We start from the raw sequence: 21,934 nt of genomic DNA on the forward strand, positions 1-21,934 counted from the left end.
GGGGCGGGAATGACAGAATGCCGAGACATTGAGAGGATCCGCTTTGGCGACTCCAGGATTGGATCTCTGCTTTTTGCAGATGATATTGTTCTGCCCAGGGTTCAATTCCACCCTTGTCCATCTCTGTGTGGAGTTTTCAGTTTTCTCCGGGTACTCCGGTTTCCTCCCAACATTCCAAAAAAAACATGTTAGGTTAATTGGCGACTCCAAATTGTCCATATGTATGAATGTGAATGAGTGTGAATGGTTTGTTGTCTATATTTGCCCTGTGATTGGCTGGCTACCAGTCCAGGGTGGACCCCGCCTCTCACCCGAAGACAGCTGGGATAGGCTCCAGCACCCCCCGCGACCCTCGTGAGGAAAAGCGGTAGAAAATGAATTATTTTCTATTGGAAAAATTGCTTTGGTTAGAGTCCATTTTGGTTTGAGTCGGACCCTTTGGAAAGGATTGATGTTAACCAAGGCACCACTCGTGTGGGACCTTGACTTGGTCCTCCAGTCCTCTGTCATTGACGTGACTGACTTTCAAAGCCAAACCAGGCTCCAAGACCCGAGGAGACCCGAGTTCAATTCCACCCTCGGCCATCTCTGTGTGGAGTGTGAATGGTTGTTTGTCTATATGTGCCCTGGGATTGGCTGGCCACCAGTCCAGGGTGGACCCCGCCTCCTGCCCCAAGACAGCTGGGATAGGCTGAATGTTGTCCTGCTGGCTTCCGACTCTCATGGATCGGGAATGAGATCCTTCAAGTAGCGTGGGAAGGGAAGCTTGGAACGTGAGACGGACAGGCGGGATCGGAATCGATCCGTAGGGAAAGCTCTTAATTTAAATTCCTTCGCCTCGCTTAAGGTCGTGAGCTTTGGGTCGTGACCTAAAGACAAGATGGCGGCTACAAATGTTTCCTGATTGGGATGAGCTGGGAATCACTGTCATCAGGGATAGGGGGAAGGTGTTCCGGACACATCCGGTAGGAGACCTCCTGGGAAGACCCGGAGCATGACTTGAGAACGCCTCGAGGAGGGGCGAGGGAAGTCTGGGCTTCCCCGTCGAGGCTGTGTCGAGGCTGCCGCCCCGCCCCCCGCCGTCGGAAAAAGATGGCCGCCTGGTTCTGGTGGGAATGATGAGACTTAAAGGACACTTTCAGGGGAAAAAAAGAAAAGCGGAAGAGGGCGGGTAGTAAACAGCAATCCAACTCCCGTCAACCCCGTTCCTTTCATCCCCCCCCCTCGCTCCCTCTCCATTTCAATCCCGGTGCATCGCCCTCTTGGGAAAACTTCCCACATTTCCCAGACACAAAAGCAGGCATCATCCTCCGCAAATCACTACCTCCTTCAAATGATCGCACCTGTGAAATTCCGAATAGACTTTTTTTTTTTTTGCAATTTTCCCTCGCATATTCCCGTTCCTTTCATAGCGTTCCCGGCCGCCCTCGCTTCTTTTCCGTCTGCGCTAATTTCAGTCTAGGCTGTAATTACTCTTCCGAGCCAAAGCTGTCAGTTTTTTTGTCTCCCACTCCTTCTTTTAGTTCCCGGGTTTGTTTGCGTTTGCCCCGGCAGTCGACAAGGCTGAGGGGGAGAGGAACGCCGAGGGGGAGGGACCGGCAAAGATTAAAGGGCTGACGCCACCGCCGAAAGCGCAGCCGTTTATTTACCGTTTGCTCCACACGACACGTGGCCGAGCTTTGGTGTGGCTTCACACTCGCACGCCATCCACCCCCCCCCCCCCGCCCCCCCAATGCAGCTACATTCCACCGACACCGGGGGCACGCGTCACAATTTAGCATCCAGCCCGCTAAATCTTTCATCAGCAGCGCAGCTGGAGGAGAGAATATGAAAGTGTGCACCACGGAGGAGAAATGATGCAAAAGACTCCGACATGAAGTGGAATACTGTCCATCAATCTGTCTGTCCGTCCCTCCATCCGTCCGTCCGTCTGTCCATCCGTCCATCCATTCATCCATCCGTCCATCCACCCATCCACCCTTAATGCCGCTTATCCTCATTAGGGTCAGTCTGTCTATCCATCCGTCCGTCCGTCCGTCCATTGGTCCGTCCACCCTTCTGTCCATCCATCATTCTGTCCGTCCAAACATCCGTCCACCCATCCACCTGCCTGTCCGTCTGTCCGTCCACCCATCTATCAGTCCGTCCGTCTGTCCGTCCACCCATCTATCAGTCCGTCCGTCCGTCCATCAGTCCGTCCATCAGTCCGTCCGTCTGTCCATCAGTCCGTCCGTCTGTCCATCAGTCCGTCCGTCTGTCCGTCAGTCCGTCCGTCAGTCCGTCCGTCCATCAGTCCGTCCGTCCATCAGTCCGTCCATCCATCAGTCTGTCTGTCCATCAGTCTGTCCGTCCATCAGTCCATCAGTCCGTCCGTCCATCAGTCCATCAGTCCGTCCGTCCATCAGTCCGTCCATCCATCAGTCTGTCTGTCCATCAGTCTGTCCGTCCATCAGTCCATCAGTCCGTCCGTCCATCAGTCCGTCAGTCTGTCCGTCCATCAGTCCATCAGTCTGTCCGTCCATCCCTCCACCCATCCATCCACCCTTGATGCCGCTTACCCTCATTATGGTCCGTCCATCCGTCCACCCATCCGTTCACCCATTTACCTCCCCGTCTGTCCACCCATCTGTCCGTCCATCAGTCCGTCTGTCCATCCCTCCACCCTTGATGCCGCTTCCGTCCACCCATCTACCTGCCCATCTGTCCACCCATCTGTCCGTCCATCAGTCCGTCCGTCCACCCATCCGTCCATCCATGTGTCCACCTATCCGTCCCCAATACTGCTTATCCTCATTAGGGTCAACGGAGTATGCTAGAGCCTAGGTAAGGATTTGATGACACCTACTGGGTTTTCCAGGTTTCAAACTCTTACTGTTGCACTCCACAACATATATGACTTATTTATGATTTATGTTTCAAAATTTTGCGATAAAAGAGCGATGGGCCAAACCGCCATGATGGCGCGTCGTTGGACCCCCAATGGCTACCAAATGCTCAATCTGCAGTGCAGCTATGAAACTAGATTAGGATTTATTGCTGGTAATCCTCCGGACGCACATCAAATATGGTTTCCATCTATGAATGTTGGTCTATTATTAAATATGCTAATGATGGAATCATGCACGGCTTCTCAACAAAAGGTAACGTAAACATCTTTGGAAGAATTTCTACAAGGAATCCGACTGTAAATATCAAAGACAGTCGGGATTTGCTCGCAACGGCAAAGCTAATTAAAGGGATTTTCATCTAACCTGTCAACATACCGGAAGACAAACACGGAACCCAGTAAAGATACGATACGGAAATACACGAATCCGACAAAGTAAGTACAAAAAAAAAGGGCTTTAAATGTAGGCTCCCATCCATAATTCAACACGCCGCTGGTGGGAAGTGATTACCAGGCCAGGACGCGACATTCCGCTCAACAATCCATCCATCAGGAAGACAACCACTTCAGTGAGGCGGCGAGCTCGTTTATGGCAGAAGAAAACCCCAGCGGACGTCTTCGTCAGATCGGCCGCAAGTTAAAAAGATCAGTTGACGAGACTCAGATCTCGGAAAAACACCAACTAGTCCAAGTTCCAGTGCCAGTTTTAAAATAGAAGATATAATATATCATAGAAAATATTATTCCACAGCTTTAAATCCAGAGTCAGACCATTTTAATCATTGGAGGAAAACATGGCCGTCTGTCCATCAGTCAATCATTCTGTCCGTCCGTCCATCAGTCAATCATTCTGTCCGTCCGTCCGTCCTTCTGTCCGTCCGTCATTCCGTCCGTCCGTCATTCTGTCCGTCCGTCCGTCCTTCTGTCCGTCCGTCCGTCCTTCTGTCCGTCCGTCCTTCTGTCTGTCCTTCTGTCCGTCCGTCCGTCTGTCCGTCCGTCCGTCCGTCCGTCCGTCCGTCCGTCCGTCCGTCCGTCCGTCCGTCCGTCATTCTGTCCGTCCGTCCGTCCGTCATTCTGTCCGTCCGTCCGTCCGTCATTCTGTCCGTCCGTCCGTCCGTCCGTCCGTCCGTCATTCTGTCCGTCCGTCCGTCATTCTGTCCGTCCGTCCGTCCGTCCATCATTCTGTCCGTCCGTCCGTCCGTCCGTCATTCTGTCCGTCCGTCCGTCCGTCCGTCATTCTGTCCGTCCGTCCGTCATTCTGTCCGTCCGTCCGTCATTCTGTCCGTCCGTCCGTCCGTCATTCTGTCCGTCCGTCCGTCATTCTGTCCGTCCGTCCGTCCATCATTCTGTCCGTCCGTCCGTCCATCTTTTTGTCCGTCCGTCCGTCCATCTTTTTGTCCGTCCGTCCGTTCATCATTCTGTCCGTCCGTCCGTCCATCTTTTTGTCCGTCCTTCTGTCCGTCCGTCCGTCCTTCTGTCCGTCCGTCCGTCCTTCTGTCCGTCCGTCCGTCCTTCTGTCCGTCCGTCCGTCCGTCCGTCCGTCCGTCCGTCCGTCCGTCCGTCCGTCCGTCCGTCCGTCCGTCCGTCCGTCCGTCCGTCCGTCCGTCCGTCCGTCCGTCCGTCCGTCATTCCGTCCGTCCGTCCGTCCGTCCGTCCGTCATTCCGTCCGTCCGTCCGTCATTCTGTCCGTCCGTCCGTCATTCTGTCCGTCCGTCCGTCCGTCATTCTGTCCGTCCGTCCGTCCGTCCGTCCGTCATTCTGTCCGTCCGTCCGTCATTCTGTCCGTCCGTCCGTCATTCTGTCCGTCCGTCCGTCCGTCCGTCATTCTGTCCGTCCGTCCGTCCGTCCGTCATTCTGTCCGTCCGTCCGTCATTCTGTCCGTCCGTCCGTCATTCTGTCCGTCCGTCCGTCATTCTGTCCGTCCGTCCGTCCGTCATTCTGTCCGTCCGTCCGTCCATCATTCTGTCCGTCCGTCCGTCCATCTTTTTGTCCGTCCGTCCGTCCATCTTTTTGTCCGTCCGTCCGTTCATCCATCCATCCATCTTTCTGTCCGTCCGTCATTCCGTCCGTCCGTCCGTCATTCCGTCCGTCCGTCCGTCATTCCGTCCGTCCGTCCGTCCGTCCATCATTCTGTCCGTCCGTCCGTCATTCCGTCCGTCCGTCCATCAGTCAATCATTCTGTCCGTCCGTCCGTCCGTCCGTCATTCCGTCCGTCCGTCATTCTGTCCGTCCGTCCGTCCTTCTGTCCGTCCGTCCTTCTGTCTGTCCTTCTGTCCGTCCGTCCGTCCGTCCGTCCGTCCGTCCGTCCGTCCGTCCGTCCGTCCGTCCGTCCGTCCTTCTGTCCGTCCTTCTGTCCGTCCGTCCGTCTGTCCGTCCGTCCGTCCGTCCGTCCGTCCGTCCGTCATTCTGTCCGTCCGTCCGTCCGTCATTCTGTCCGTCCGTCCGTCATTCTGTCCGTCCGTCCGTCATTCTGTCCGTCCGTCCGTCATTCTGTCCGTCCGTCCGTCCGTCCATCATTCTGTCCGTCCGTCCGTCCGTCCGTCATTCTGTCCGTCCGTCCGTCATTCTGTCCGTCCGTCCGTCCGTCATTCTGTCCGTCCGTCCATCTTTTTGTCCGTCCGTCCGTTCATCCATCCATCCATCTTTCTGTCCGTCCGTCATTCCGTCCGTCCGTCCGTCATTCCGTCCGTCCGTCCGTCATTCCGTCCGTCCGTCCGTCCGTCCATCATTCTGTCCGTCCGTCCGTCATTCCGTCCGTCCGTCCATCATTCCGTCCGTCCGTCCATCATTCTGTCCGTCCGTCCGTCCGTCATTCTGTCCGTCCGTCATTCCGTCCGTCCGTCATTCTGTCCGTCCGTCCGTCCGTCATTCTGTCCGTCCGTCCGTCCGTCATTCTGTCCGTCCGTCCGTCCGTCATTCTGTCCGTCCGTCCGTCCGTCATTCTGTCCGTCCGTCCGTCCGTCATTCTGTCCGTCCGTCCGTCCATCATTCTGTCCGTCCGTCCGTCCATCATTCTGTCCGTCCGTCCGTCCATCATTCTGTCCGTCCGTCCGTCCATCATTCTGTCCGTCCGTCCATCATCCTGTCCATCCATCATCCTGTCCGTCCGTCCATCCATCATCCTGTCCGTCCGTCCGTCTATCCATCAACCTGTCTGTCCGTCTGTCTATCCATCATCCTGTCCGTCCGTCCGTCCATCTTTTTGTCCGTCCGTCCATCCATCATCCTGTCCGTCCGTCCGTCCATCCATCATCCTGTCCGTCCGTCCGTCTGTCCATCCATCATCCTGTCCGTCCATCATTCTGTCCATCCGTCCGTGGAAGGAGGATGAGGATGGATGAGGATGGAAGCCATCAGGAGCGTCCAGGGAGAAGAAGACTTTCTTCCAACCTTTCAATGTCCCATGTTTGATGTCTCCTGCTCATTTCAAACCTTGAAGGAGACCAGGCCTTTGGAGATGTTTCTTCCTCTGGCAGATTGGGGTCCAGGAAGGTCCCGTGTCTTGACGGACAACCATTTGGAGCCTGACGTTTTAGTTCCATGAGCCTCAGGATGTTCTGGAGAAGAAATGACCGTCTTACTGCGTCCGAGCTCAGCAGCAACGGATGGCCACCAGAGGCCTTGCTGATGTTGCCATCCGGAGATGACGACAGTTGGGAATACCCAACATTCCAACTTCTAAAGTCTGTGCTCTTCAAGCTCTACGTAGAACCTCCTAAGATCTAAGATTCCCAAAGGTAAATTCCTGCCATTTTTCCCAACGGTTCTTGTGATGACCAGGAGTGTCTTTGGTCCATTAGGATGCAGAAGAGGGAGCCCACGTGATGGAGATGATTCACTCCAGTGCTTCACTGACACCCATTAGGGCTTAAATGACGAACGTAAAGAAGAATGATGGCCTTTCCGCCAGTGTCAATAAAAACAGGAACGTTATAAGGTTCGTAAAAGCGGAATTAACGACAGAAGATGCTAATAAAGTCGCCACTGAGTGTATATGTTTTAACAAGTATTAAAAAAAGACGGTCTTTATGTCCTTTCCTATAAGTCTGCATGGGACTTCTTTTAAAATGGAAGCTACTAAGACTAAAAAGACTAAAACTAAATCAATTGATTTTGGGTTGTTGGGTTGTTTGTTGTTGTTGTTTTGGTTTTTTTCCCCCCAAAAAAAAAAAAAAAACGCATTTACTAAAAACAAAAAAAATTAAAAAAATTTAAAAAAAGCTCTGATAAAACATTCCACTGTTCTCAAATATCTTACTTTTTATTTTTCTACACAAAATAAGATTAAAAATGAATAAAATCAAGAATAAAGAAAATCAATCATTCATTCATTCATTCATTTTCTACCGCTTTTCCTCACGAGGGTCGCGGGGGTGCTGGAGCCTATCCCAGCTGTCTTCGGGGCGAGAGGCGGGGTCCACTCTGGACTGGTTGCCAGCCAATCACAGGGCAAATATAGACAACAAACCATTCACACTCATTCACATTCATACCTATGGACAATTTGGAGTCGCCAATTAACCTAACATGTTTTTTTTTGGAATGTTGGGAGGAAACCGGAGTACCCGGAGAAAACTGAAAACTCCACACAGAGATGGACAAGGGTGGAATTGAACCCTGGGCAGAACAATATCATCTGCAAAAAGCAGAGATCCAATCCTGGAGTCGCCAAAGCGGATCCTCTCAATGTCTCGGCATTCTGTCATTCCCGCCCCCATCACCCCCCCCCCCCGACAAATGAATTCCCCGTGTGAGAGCGTTCATTAGTCGAAGTGTCCGCTAATCCCGGCCTGTAATTCCAGCCTAAAGCAGCCAAGACAACAAGCGCTAGCTAGCATCATGACGAATGGCGCCGCTTTAATGGAAGGCGACCATTAAAGCGTAAGGCGGGGTACACCCTGGACTGGTGGCCAGCCAATCACAGGGCACATATAGACAAACAACCATTCACACTCACATTCATACCTATGGACAATTTGGAGTGGCTAATTAACCTAGCATGTTTTTGGAATGTGGGAGGAAACCGGAGTACCCGGAGAAAACCCACGCATGCACGGGGAGAACTTGCAAACTCCACACAGAGATGGCCGAGGGTGGAATTGAACCCTGGTCTCCTAGCTGTGAGGTCTGTGCGCTAACCCCTAGACCACCGTGCCGCCCCGAAAATCAATCAATCAGTAAGAAATAAATATAATAATAAGTGAAGTGGTATACAAAATGAATGGATGTAAGTCAATAAACTGGAGGCTAACCAGTTAGCTTGCTAGCTTGCTAACGGTCCAAGCCGTGGCCGCCGTGGCTTGTGCTGCAGTGATCCTGTCGCCTATGCATTACAGTTGAGCAATGTGGTGTAAACAATGAATAATAAGAGCGTAAAAGGTGACTATAGGGCTGTTATTTTATGTCTACAGGGCTCTAATAGTGGTAAACATTGTATTTAGAAAGTCATAACATGACTTTCAACACGGAAACATGAGAAATATTGCTCCTAAAATGCTAACTATGTTATTCATGACAACTTTTTCATGTGGGATTACAATTTTATTTTTTCTAAATAGTTTCATTTTTTTTTTGTAAAATTAATGTTCATTATTCCTGTTTGTGTCTTGTTAAATTCTATTTTTTTTTTAACACTCCTGTTGTGTTGAAAGCAATTGTTGCTGTCCGATTGTATACACAACAACAGGTAGGCTGGATTAGCTAGAACATAAACATAAATACAAATACCACACAAGTTAAAAACTGTAAAAAAAAAATAAAATAAATAAATAAATAAAAATAAAAATAAAAATAAAAATAAAAATAAAAATAAAAATAAAAATAAAAATAAAAATAAAAATAAAAATAAAAATAAAAATAAAAATAAAAATAAAAATAAAAAACAAAAATAGTATCCCCAGTTGACCCATAGTGTCTAAGCAAGAAAGTAACAATGACATCACTTTCAGCCACTTGTCACCAAATGATACAAAAGACAATTAAAGTTCCATTTGCAGGACGCCCATTAAGCCGGTAGCTAATTGCTCCTTCACAGCGTTACGTTTTTACAAGCCGCGGGTTTAAAGCCACGCACACTTCACTTTGACGAGACACTTTTAAAAGCGAAAAGCCTTCACGATGAAATGATCTTCATAAAAATGGCTGCCTAATAGTCTGCATCCGGTTCTCCAGTACCGCCTGTTTTACTCTCCTGTCAGGAGGACATACACCCTCCATTTCAGGCTGGAGACCGCTACTTTCATGGGCTAATCAAGAACTACAGTTCCCATGATGCTTAGAGTGTAGATTCATGGTCATATGTTGACAAAGCTTAAGTCATTGATGTATTGCATCACTACAGTCTTGGTCTTGGACCGCTTGGACCGCTAAAAAGCGTCTCACGTGTCACTCATCAGCGCTAAAGTGGCCTTTGAACATTTGGCACCAGGCTCCTAACTAAAAGTGAAAGGTGAATTATGGTCTTGGTGACTCATTGAATATATTCATATGGATAATGGAGCTTCAATACTTCCATCGGTTTATTTCATATCACTCACCAAATGACTCGGCGCTAAGAATGCACCACATGGCTCTCCATCATATACATTTATTTTTATATGCTGCTCTTCTTGGTCTTATACTTTCATAAAATTATGGTCATGGTTTAATTTCATGTGAACATGCATCATTGAACATTCCAATTGAGTGCATCCCATAATCAGTTCCCAGTTCCACATGTCCAAAAGGAGTAGGAAGAAGCAAAGCTTATTAAATCCTACCCCTCCATCTGGTACTTTTACAATCACTAACTGTTACATTTGTTCACTTCCTGCTTTCCTAATATTATTAAAGTTTTTTTTATTAATTTTAATTTTTTACAATCATTATTAATTTTTTTACATTTTAGTTTTAATTTTACAATCAGTAACTGTTACATTTGCTCACTTGCTGCTTTCCTAACATAATTTAAGTTTTTTAATTTTTTTTATTTTATTTTTTTACAATCAGTAACTGTTACATTTGTTCACTTCCTGCTTTCCTAATATCATTTACGTTTTTTTTTATTAATTTTATTTTTTACAATCAGTTTTACAATCATTTGTTCACTTCCTGCTTTCCTAATAATTTTTTTTATTATTGATTTTTTTACATTTTAGTTTTAATTTTACAATCAGTAACTGTTACATTTGCTCACTTGCTGCTTTCCTAATATAATTTAAGTTTTTTAAATTAATTTTTACAATTTTTAATTTTTACAATCAGTAATGTTACATTTGTTCACATCCTGCTTTCCTAATATCATTTATTTATTTATTTTTTTACAATCAGTAACTGTTACATTTGTTCACTTCCTGCTTTCCTAATATAATTGAAGTTTATTTTTATTTAAAAAAAATTTTAAACTTTACATTTTTTAATGTAAAATTTTTAAATTTTTATTTTTATTTTTTGTCCTGTACCGAAGTAGGAGGTGATATGAGCATCCAATGCCATAATGTGTACCATAGTGCGTGTCAATATAGTGATATATATAGCACATCATGACCGGTTGAAGACTCTTCATCCTTGTATTTAGCAAACATCAACTGCTTGTATTGGTTCTTGAATTCCAATTCCAATTCCAGAAGGTAAAGTTCTTTTTCGTATGGAAAAAAAAAAAAAACCTTGAACCGGAACACAAACGTACGATTGCACCCGGAATGATTCGGGGAACTTAGAAGCAAACATGTGTCAAATTTGAGCGAGATTGGTTGAAAAACATGACATCGGACCTTTGCAAATAATTGTCCACAAAACGGGGGCCATTTCCATTTCCGGAATGACTAGGCTACTCCTAGGATAGGTCTTCCACGTATGACAGCATGTATATCTGGAATGTTTGTCTGCAGTGATAAAAGCGGGATAATGCATCCAAGACAAAACGCCATCGGGCTCGTAAAAAGGGACTCTAATGGATACGGATACACATACGGTTTTGCTATCCGATGCTAAAGCAAGGCAGCGGGGTCAGGCCGAGGCACCCACCTGCACCAAAGGAGGCTTGCGACTAGAATAAGAATAGGAAAGGCGCTCCGGGAGGCGCAGTGGGGCTTGACAGGAGGGGGCCACGCAGACAACTGTGAAAAGTGATGGGGAAAAAAAAAAGCGCTCTTACCTGTCCCAGGATGGGGCCCAGCGGGGGGCCGGGAGCCGCTTGTCCTGACCTCACGATAGCCCGGATCACACCGCCTGGATCCACCTTCTTCACAGCCTTGGCTGTCCTGGAGATCTTGGACATCTTGGAGATGGAGAGCCTCTAAAAGACAAAAGGAAGAGAATGACAAAAGAGCTCACTCCGTTCATGCCGTTGTTCTACGGAACAAACCCACCAAGGTGATTCCTGCCTGTTTGACGAGCAAAACAGAGGTGATATATTGATTGGGGGTGCTGATATCAGGGAATTATGACGTTGAATTATACTGATACTGTTTTTGATATTATGCCATTCATTGTTCACTTCCTGCTTTCCTAATATCATTTAATTTTTTAAAATTTTTTTATATTTTAATTTTTACAATCAGTAACTGTTACATTTGTTCACTTCCTGCTTTCCTAATATCATTTAATTTTTTACATTTTTTTTTATTTTAATTTTTACAATCAGTAACTGTTACATTTGTTCACTTCCTGCTTTCCTAATATCATTTAATTTTTTACATTTTTTTTTATTTTAATTTTTACAATCAGTAACTGTTACATTTGTTCACTTCCTGCTTTCCTAATATCATTTAATTTGTTTACATTTTTTTTTTAATTTTTACAATCAGTAACTGTTACATTTGTTCACTTCCTGCTTTCCTAATATCATTTAAGTTTTTTACATTTTTTTATTTTAATTTTTACAATCAGTAACTGTTACATTTGTTCACTTCCTGCTTTCCTAATATCATTTAATTTTTTTACATTTTTTTTTAATTTTTACAATCAGTAACTGTTACATTTGTTCACTTCCTGCTTTCCTAATATCATTTAATTTGTTTACATTTTTTTTTATTTTTACAATCAGTAACTGTTACATTTGTTCACTTCCTGCTTTCCTAATATCATTTAATTTGTTTACTTTTTTTTAATTTTTACAATCAGTAACTGTTACATTTGTTCACTTCCTGCTTTCCTAATATCATTTAATTTTTTTACATTTTTTTTAATTTTTACAATCAGTAACTGTTACATTTGTTCACTTCCTGCTTTCCTAATATCATTTAATTTGTTTACATTTTTTTTTATTTTTACAATCAGTAACTGTTACATTTGTTCACTTCCTGCTTTCCTAATATTTAATTTTTTTACTTTTTTTATTTTAATTTTTACAATCAGTAACTGTTACATTTGTTCACTTCCTGCTTTCCTAATATTTAATTTTTTTACTTTTTTTATTTTAATTTTTACAATCAGTAACTGTTACATTTGTTCACTTCCTGCTTTCCTAATATTTAATTTTTTTACTTTTTTTATTTTAATTTTTACAATCAGTAACTGTTACATTTGTTCACTTCCTGCTTTCCTAATATCATTTAAGTTTTTTTTATTAATTTTATTTTTTTACAATCAGTTTTACAATCATTTGTTCTCTTCCTGCTTTCCTAATATAATTTAGAAAAAAAGAAGCAAAAACAATATCCTGCCTCTCCAATGTCCAAGCCAGAAAAATGATTCATTTTCATGTGTTGTGTGATTCATTCATGAGTGGATTTATTATTATGGTCACAGGCCTCGTCTCCGTGTTTGAATCCTGCGAGATCTTGCGACACCCCCACATCGAATTCGCAAAAGCGCCCTAAAGTCCCGTAGACGCACGTGGTTCAATCCGACATCATAAAGTTGAAAACGTCAATAAGAACCCCCCCACGGGCAGAAACGGCTCATCCTCGCCACTCTGCGGCAGCGGGCGAGTAATTAAAAGAAAAAAGTCTTTCTCTTCGATCGGCTCGACGAGAGACGTTCCTCCCGGGGGGGGGGGGGGGGGGGGGGGGGTAAGTGTCAAGGACCAGGAAGAAAACGCCACATACGCCACAAAGTGGAAAATTTACTTTAAAAAGGAAAATGTTTCATAAAAAGCTATTTTTTTAATATTTCACAGTCGCTCTATGATGACAAAATATGAAAATAATATTTCATCAAGGCTGCAAATAACATGGCCACACTCTTTATCATGGGAATTGGCATATACTCCACTATTTATGTATTTTAATGTTGCATTATGTCTAATATATTGGCTAATAAGAGTGTAAAGGTGACTATAGGGGTGTTACTTCACGTTCAGAAGGCTCTAATAATGTTAAATCCCGTATTTAGAAGGTGCCAGACATGTTTTCTATGCTCTAATAAAAATATGAATATATATGAATATCCTACTTTGTGTAAATGTACTGATCACAGTCGGACCTGGAACTAATTAACTTTGATTAATTACAGTAAATCTATATAGTCTTGCCTATATTAGCAATATGAGCAATTATCGCTTCCTTGCTAGATCACGGTTTTTCATAAAGAAATGAATAAATGAAATGATGGCTGTTTGGTGGGACTATGATCAATTATTGGTCCATATTGATATGTCGTATTGCGGTCACTAGGTGGCAGTAGTGACACATTAGCTTACATGACGTTACCTTAACACTGCATGTGTTACATGAATGGCATGTAACACATCACAGAGTGAAAACATGTTCTCCCATTCCATGTGGAAGTGGTACATTTTCGGTAAAAATACATTTGCGGCTAACGTTCTAGCTAGCAACGGTCTCTAAATAATAAATAATGATAATAATAGATAATAAATAAAGACATAAATCATAATAAATAGTAAATAATGAACAATAGAAGCATAAAGGTGACACTATAGGGGTGTTATTTCATGTCTACAGGGCTCTAATTTTTTTTTTAATTTTTAATTTTTTTTTAAAGTTTGTTTAGAAAGTAACAGGTTTTATTTAATAACACTGAATCCAATATTGTGGAAATTCAGTTATCACAGTGATGTTTGGATGCTTTACATTAATGGTTAATGTGATGTATGATTATATACACGCATCCAGGATGAGGACCTCCACTTCAAAAAGCACACGACAAACGAAGGGTCAATTAGCGGAGAGAAAGCCTGAAGTCCTGGTCTTTCCCTGGGGGGGGTCAGAGCACATAAACGGCGGCCTCTAATCCTCTGATGGAATAAATGTGATACCGGCGCAGCCGTAAAAAAAAAAAAAAACCGTCAGAGAGAGAAAAAGCAAAGATCAATGAGGGGGGGGGGGCCTTGGGACAAATAGAAGTTTTAAGGTTGCGCCTTGTGATTCGCCATTCAATAAAAGAAAGTACTTGAGGGAAGAGAAGCGTTACGGCGATGATTCCCGGTCAGCAACAGAGGATATCCAATTAGATCACCGGAGGAGAAAATACTGCTGAGATGGATTGGGCCTGGCGCCGTTTTAGCGCTGCGGTACAGACGCAAACGGTTCCCCGTTTGTGAGCACTTCAAGTTCAAACCCAATGAGGCCGTTTTTTTTTTTTTGCACGATGCCGTTTAGTCTCTCGACTTGGGCGATAAGCTACTTCAGTCGAGAGGAAGTGCGGCGCGGAGGCGGCGGGCGCTCACGTAAAGACTCTTCTTCGGGAACTGAAACAGAAAATAACCACAGTGGAAGAGCTGGGTGCAAAAATAGCCACCAATCCAAACCAAGGACCGCGACGGCGAGGGTGGAGGGGAAGATTTTAATTCCAATTTAGGGAAAAATGGAATAACAGCCCAGAGAAAAAGGCAAACTCCGGCTGGGATTATGAGCGATAAAAGCCAGGGTTCAGACCGCCGCTAAGTGAAATCAGGCATCACAAGGCAAAAGGCGGTGAAGAACTGACCTACATAAAAGCGCGGCAACTGCACTCAGAGCACGTTTCATGCTGCGGAATTTACATTACATTGAAGGAACAAAGGCGCAGCTAACGGCGCGGCGCCGGCAACGCGCTTCGAGGCTGCAAAATAAGCTTCAACCGCCGCCGATTTGCAGGGAAGAATCAAATCAAAGCCAGCGGGATCCAACACGGAGTAGCTTCTCGTGGGGCTGAACGCTCGGCGATGCCTGGCATCCGTGTTGTCCGTCGGTAAAAGCCGTTTGCCGGGGCCTGTGCGCCGTTGATGCGCTTTGTTCGATGCCCGATTGATGAACGAGGCGCGGACATGTTGACGTTCAAATTAGCGCCTTATTAAAAGAGAGCTGATGTGGTGAAACGTTGTCATCTCAAACAAGGTTGGTAGGCTACATTAGCATATTAGCATTTTTAACCATTTCCATCAACATACTGTTAAAATGCTAACTTAGCATAGTAGAGCCGTAGACTGGTTCTTTATCCAGTTTTTTTAACGCCGCAAGACAAACATTTACTATTTACTATTACTTTAGTGTTTAGTAGCATGCTAACATTAGCATGTTTATAGCCATTTTCATCGCTATCATGATGACATCGTAATATAATAATATCAGCATAGTAACATTTTCATGAGTAGAAGCGTCTGTAAGCGGCACGTTCATGTGAGGTGTTAGCATATTTGCGCTAGCATGATAACATTAGCATAGTAAAAAAAAATTGCATATTTATAGCCATTTTCAATAGTGTTAACACTGGCAGACACTTATCGTTTTCATGAGTAGAAACGTCTGTAAGCAGTGCGTTCATGTGAGGTGTTAGCATGTTAGCGCTAGCGTGATAACATTAGCATTATAAAACATTTTTGATATCATGAACACATACGCGGAAACACGATGCAATATGGTGCACGCTAATGTTAGCATAGTAACATTTTTAGTCATTTTCATCAACACTGGCAAACACACTGTTAAAATGCTAACTTAGCATAGTAGAGCCGTAGACTGGCCGCAGAGGTTCTTTGTCCTGTTTTTTTAAACGCCGCGAGACAAACATTTGCACTTTGAACATACTTTAGTGTTTAGTAGCATGCTAACATTAGCATATTTATAGCCATTTTCGATAGTGTTTACACTGGCAGACAATTGTCTGTCTCCGTTATGCCAGGTCGACATAAACGCTCGAGTGAGGTGATGATGATGATGATGCGCGGCGCTCCTCCCCACAGGTTGCTCTTTTTTCCTCTCTCTCTCTCTTAATTTTTTTTTATTTTTTAACGAGCGATTCGTTCCCAGCACTCGGCAATATCAGAAGTGTAAAAGCCATTTCTGCTGGAAAATAATTGAAAAACAAGTTTGCTTCAAGGGCAGAGCTCGTTTTGGAGAGATTAATTAGCTCGCAATTAAACATGTGCACTTAATTGCGCAAGTGAGGCCCACCGCTGTGTCTTGTTTAGGCAATTAGGCTCCTTTCTAATCCTCTTCAAGGTGACCAACGTTCAAAGTCAATCTGTTGGATTTACAAGTTGGGGGGGGGGGGGGGGGGGGCTGGTTTGGCTTTGAAAGTAGCAGATGCTAAGTCAGTCACGTCAATGACAGAGGACTGGAGGTCCAAGTCTAGGTCCCACACGAGTGGTGCCTTGGTTAACATCAATCCTTTCCAAAGGGTCCGACTCAAACCAAAATGGACTCTAACCAAAGCAATTTTTCCAATAGAAAATAATTCATTAATTTTCTACCGCTTATCCTCACGAGGGTTGCGGGGGTCCACCCTGGACTGGTGGCCAGCCAATCACAGGGCACATATAGACAAACAACCATTCACACTCCACACAGAGATGGCCGAGGGTGGGATTTGAACTTGGGTCTCCTCGGGTCTCGGAGCCTGGTTTGGCTTTGAAAGTAGCATATGCTAAGTCACGTCAATGACAGAAGACTGGAGGACCAAGTCAAGGTCCCACACGAGTGGTGCCTTGGTTAACATCAATCCTTTCCAAAAGGTCCGACTCAAACCAAAATGGACTCTAACCAAAGCAATTTTTCCAATAGAAAATAATTCATTAATTCATTCATTTTCTACCGCTTATCCTCACGAGGGTCATGGGGGTGCTGGAGCCTATCCCAGCTGTCTTGGGGCGAGAGGTCGGGGTCCACCCTGGACTGGTGGCCAGCCAATCACAGGGCACATATAGACAAACAACCATTCACACTCCACACAGAGATGGCCGAGGGTGGGATTTGAACTCGGGTCTCGGAGCCTGGTTTGGCTTTGAAAGTAGCAGATGCTAAGTCAGTCACAGAAATGACAGTGGACGGGAGAACCAAGTCTAGGTCCCACACGAGTGGTGCCTTGGTTATCATCAATACTTTCCAAAAGGTCCGACTCAAACCAAAATGGACTCTAACCAAAGCAATTTTTCCAATAGAAAATAATTCATTCCTTTTCTACCACTTATCCTCACAATGGTCCCCGGGGGTCCTGCGGGGTCCACCCTGGACTGGTGGCCAGCCAATCACAGGGCACATATAGACAAACAACCATTCAAACTCCACACAGAGATGGCCGAGTGTGGCATTGAACTCGGGTCTCGGAGCCTGGTTTGGCTTTGAAAGTAGCAGATGCTAAGTCAGTCACGTCAATGACAGAAGACTGGAGGACCAAGTCAAGGTCCCACACGAGTGTTGCCTTGGTTAACATCAATCCTTTCCAAAGGGTCCGACTCAAACCAAAATGGACTCTAACCAAAGCAAATTTTTCTAATAGAAAATAATTCTAATAGACAGACAACCATTCAAACTCCACACAGAGATGGCCGAGGGTGGGATTTGAACTCGGGTCTCGGATCCTGGTTTGGCCTTGAAAGTAGCCGATGCTAAGTCAGTCACAGAAATGACAGTGGACGGGAGAACCAAGTCTAGGTCCCACACGAGTGGTGCCTTGGTTAACATCAATACTTTCCAAAGGGTCCGACTCAAACCAAAATGGACTCTAACCAAAGCAAATTTTTGTAATAGAAAATAATTCAAATAGACAAACAACCATTCAAACTCCACACAGAGATGGCCGAGGGTGGGATTGAACTCGGGTCTGGTTTGGCTTTGAAAGTAGCCGATGCTAAGTCAGTCACAGAAATGACAGTGGACGGGAGAACCAAGTCAAGGTCCCACACGAGTGGTGCCTTGGTTAACATCAATACTTTCCAAAAGGTCCGACTCAAACCAAAATGGACTCTAACCAAAGCAAATTTTTCTAATAGAAAATAATTCTAATAGACAGACAACCATTCAAACTCCACACAGAGATGGCCGAGGGTGGGATTGAACTCGGGTCTCTTAGCTGTGAGGTCTGCATGCTAACCACTCGACCACCGTGCAGCCCATAATAGAAAATAATGACTCATTTAAATAGTAAATGATTATTATTAAAGATGTATTACCATATGGAGGCTAAGTATGTTTGATTTATTAATGCGTGGTTGACATGGCAACATAAAGAACTGAACTATTACGGATTGGGTAATAGTTATTAATGTGGTGCAACATGGCGGAGCCAGGAGAAGCACGAAATGTTGTAAATAATTCCGTAAAACAATTCCGGCTGCATGTGAATGTTGAAGCCTGAAAAGGTAAAATGGTCCCTAAAAAACGGACGGCGGGGGGCCTGCTTGTTCTTTCGTTGGACTGAAAAGAACAGAACCTGTTGCTCGTCTCCTCAGGGGGGGCCGCAAAACACCAAAACACACACATTGTACCGACTGAATGCCCCCCCACCGCCTCAAAAAGAAGCGCGACATTCCCAGTAGGAGTCGGCAAAAACACGGCGTGTGTGGAAACAAACGAGCAAAAACCGCTTCAGATCCGGATTGCGCCAAGTCCTATTTCGGTGGCCACATGGAGGATGCTGGAGCTTTAAAGACGGAACGCCGACGTGACGATGGAAGCTACCCGTGGTGCTTAATAAATAAAAGCGCTTCCCACTAAGCTCCGCATTAATATTCCAAGTTGGATCCACATTGTATGAAAAGCTTTCAGGACTCATCAATGGGGGCCGACTTGAAGATTAAAAATATAGATTAACACTTTTTTTTCCACTCTTCACACATGATGGAAAAGTAACTTGAAGGATTTAGCTCTCATTACATCACATTTAGTAGGAATTATGGATAATTTAATTTATTTACATATAAATGAACAAAATAATATCTCCTATTCTAACCACTTTCACATTGTAGCAAAGTACAACTTAGTCACCACTTCAATTTCTCAAGGTTGTACTATTTGGGATTCTTAAACAAAAAATTACATAAATTTAGATAAATAATAATAAAATAATAATATAATATAATAACGCAATAAAAAATAATAATAATACAAAATAACATACATTTAGAAGGTCTTAAACAGGTTTTCCATGCACCAACTACCAAATAAAAATAATATAATAATCAGAAATGGTTTATTGCCAGGTATGATCAAACACATACTATAATTTGTTTTGGTGAAGTAGGTGCAGACACATCTATTAAAATATGAAAGTACAAAATATACACAATAAACAGTATAAATATATGTACACAGTCTGTTTATTGTTTGTTATTCCGGAAGTGCAGTCTGATTGTTTTTTCTAAGAGTCCAAACTGAGCGTTAATGTAACGCATATAGTCATATATAGTATAATATAATAGTATAATATAGTTATAATAATAACATAATAAAATAAAATAATAATAATAAAAAAATAAAATACATTTAGAAGGTCTCAAATAGATTTTTTAGCTCCAACTAAGAAAATATTCCACTTATAAATAAGGAATCCTGTCTGGTGGTCGGATAACGTCGTCAAAAATTTTATTATTTTTAATAATTTTTTTTTTTTTTACTGTCCTTAAAAGTAATAATCTCGTTTTGTCTCATTCTCGTGAACTCGATCTCACGACACCCCGTCACTAAGTTGCTCCACACTAATTTGCTTCCAAACGGATGTTAACTGAATCCATTTTTGCCGTAAACAATGCAAATTTAATTCATCCATTCCAAAAAGCCAAAAACACGTTTTCATAATTTTACAATGATAGTTTGACATGCAAAAAAATTAATAATAATGATGATTAAAAGGGATATATTCAATTTATTTTTACCTTCAGGTACTAAAAGGCATCAGTGGTCATTAACTGAAAAACACTAACCAAGGTTCCACCGGAAATGGGGGGAAAAAAGCGATAAATATCGATTAAATATCGCCACCGTTCCACACGTGGAACTTTGGCCACGCCCCCTAAATGCAGCGTACTTTGCCAGCAGCTCACGTCCTCGCCGCAGCAGGAGCGGCGGCGGAGGAGGAAGAAGAAGAGGAAGAGGGAAGCCCTGGAGACGAGCTGCTGTCCTTGGATACGCAAAGCAAAATAGCAACTAACAAAACCATAAAAGCAATTTCATGTCCCTGCCCGTCTTGGCACAAACGCTTGAAAGTCATTAGAGACCTCAATAAACGAGCAGAAGCTGTGAATACTAAATATACGCCCACGGCGCCGAGGAGCGCCTCGTCGGCAGCGGGGAATTCTGGGAAGTCCCATTCGCTGTAGAGGGCAGCCTTTTGTTCGGTAAAGGCCACGGACTTGAACATCTGACCGAGGAAAGGAGTTGGAAAGCCTCATGAGAAGCACTCCAAGATGAGGGACCCCGGTCCCAAAAAGACCGTCGTGTGCTGTTCCACCACGTTAGCATTCATCACGTCCAACTGGGCCGCTACCGCCGCTACCGCCGCTACCGCCGCTACCGCCGAGGGATGAGGGACCCCGGTCCCAAAAAGACCGTCGTGTGCTGTTCCACCACGTTAGCATTCATCACGTCCAACTGGGCCGCTACCGCCGCTACCGCCGCTACCGCCGCTACCGCCGCTACCGCCGCTACCGCCGCTACCGCCGCTACCGCCGAGGAATGAGGGACCCCGGTCCCAAAAAGACCGTCGTGTGCTGTTCCACCACGTTAGCATTCATCACGTCCAACTGGGCCGCTACCGCCGCTACCGCCAAGGGATGAGGGACCCCGGTCCCAAAAAGACCGTCGTGTGCTGTTCCACCACGTTAGCATTCATCACGTCCAACTGGGCCGCCGCTACCGCCGCTACCGCCGCTACCGCCGCTACCGCCGCTACCGCCGCTACCGCCGCTACCGCCGCTACCGCCGCTACCGGTGAGGGATGAGGGACCCCGGTCCCAAAACGACCGTCGTGTGCTGTTCCACCACGTTAGCATTCATCACGTCCAACTGGGCCGCTACCGCCGCTACCGCCGCTACCGCCGCTACCGCCGGCTACCGCCGGCTACCGCCGCTACCGCCGCTACCGGTGAGGGATGAGGGACCCCGGTCCCAAAACGACCGTCGTGTGCTGTTCCACCACGTTAGCATTCATCACGTCCAACTGGGCCGCTACCGCCGCTACCGCCGCTACCGGTGAGGGATGAGGGACCCCGGTCCCAAAACGACCGTCGTGTGCTGTTCCACCACGTTAGCATTCATCACGTCCAACTGGGCCGCTACCGCCGCTACCGCCGCTACCGCCGCTACCGCCGCTACCGCCGCTACCGCCGAGGGATGAGGGACCCCGGTCCCAAAAAGACCGTCGTGTGCTGTTCCACCACGTTAGCATTCATCACGTCCAACTGGGCCGCCGCTACCGCCGCTACCGCCGCTACCGCCGCTACCGCCGCTACCGGTGAGGGATGAGGGACCCCGGTCCCAAAACGACCGTCGTGTGCTGTTCCACCACGTTAGCATTCATCACGTCCAACTGGGCCGCTACCGCCGCTACCGCCGCTACCGGTGAGGGATGAGGGACCCCGGTCCCAAAACGACCGTCGTGTGCTGTTCCACCACGTTAGCATTCATCACGTCCAACTGGGCCGCTACCGCCGCTACCGCCGCTACCGCCGCTACCGCCGCTACCGCCGCTACCGCCGCTACCGCCGCTACCGCCGCTACCGCCGCTACCGCCGCTACCGCCGCTACCTGCTTTAACCCGACTCTCAAACGCCGGCGTTGATGTCTTTCCAACATTTTTTTTCCCAACAAGTTATTATTTTTATTATTTTTCCCTTTTCTGAGAACACACTTAGCATGAGGAAGCTAACAATGCATGCAAAGCCCTGTAAAAAAAAAAAAAACACCAACA

At 45.5% G+C, this 21,934-nt stretch overlaps 1 protein-coding gene across 2 annotated transcripts in view; it reads right to left on the reverse strand.

Annotated features, from left to right (window-relative positions):
- mrpl11 (mitochondrial ribosomal protein L11) overlaps window positions 1-21,934 on the reverse strand; it is a 51,752-nt gene that overhangs the window by 24,076 nt on the left and 5,742 nt on the right. For both annotated transcript variants that reach the window (XM_058058841.1, XM_058058852.1), the window contains exon 2: window positions 11,022-11,162. In XM_058058841.1, coding sequence (XP_057914824.1) covers window positions 11,022-11,144 — 123 coding nt within the window. In that variant the 5' untranslated portion in view covers window positions 11,145-11,162. The remainder of the gene's footprint in view (window positions 1-11,021; window positions 11,163-21,934) is intronic.

This window comes from Doryrhamphus excisus, chromosome 2 (assembly GCF_030265055.1).
Source record: "Doryrhamphus excisus isolate RoL2022-K1 chromosome 2, RoL_Dexc_1.0, whole genome shotgun sequence".
In the NCBI taxonomy this organism is placed as follows: Eukaryota; Metazoa; Chordata; class Actinopteri; order Syngnathiformes; family Syngnathidae; genus Doryrhamphus; species Doryrhamphus excisus.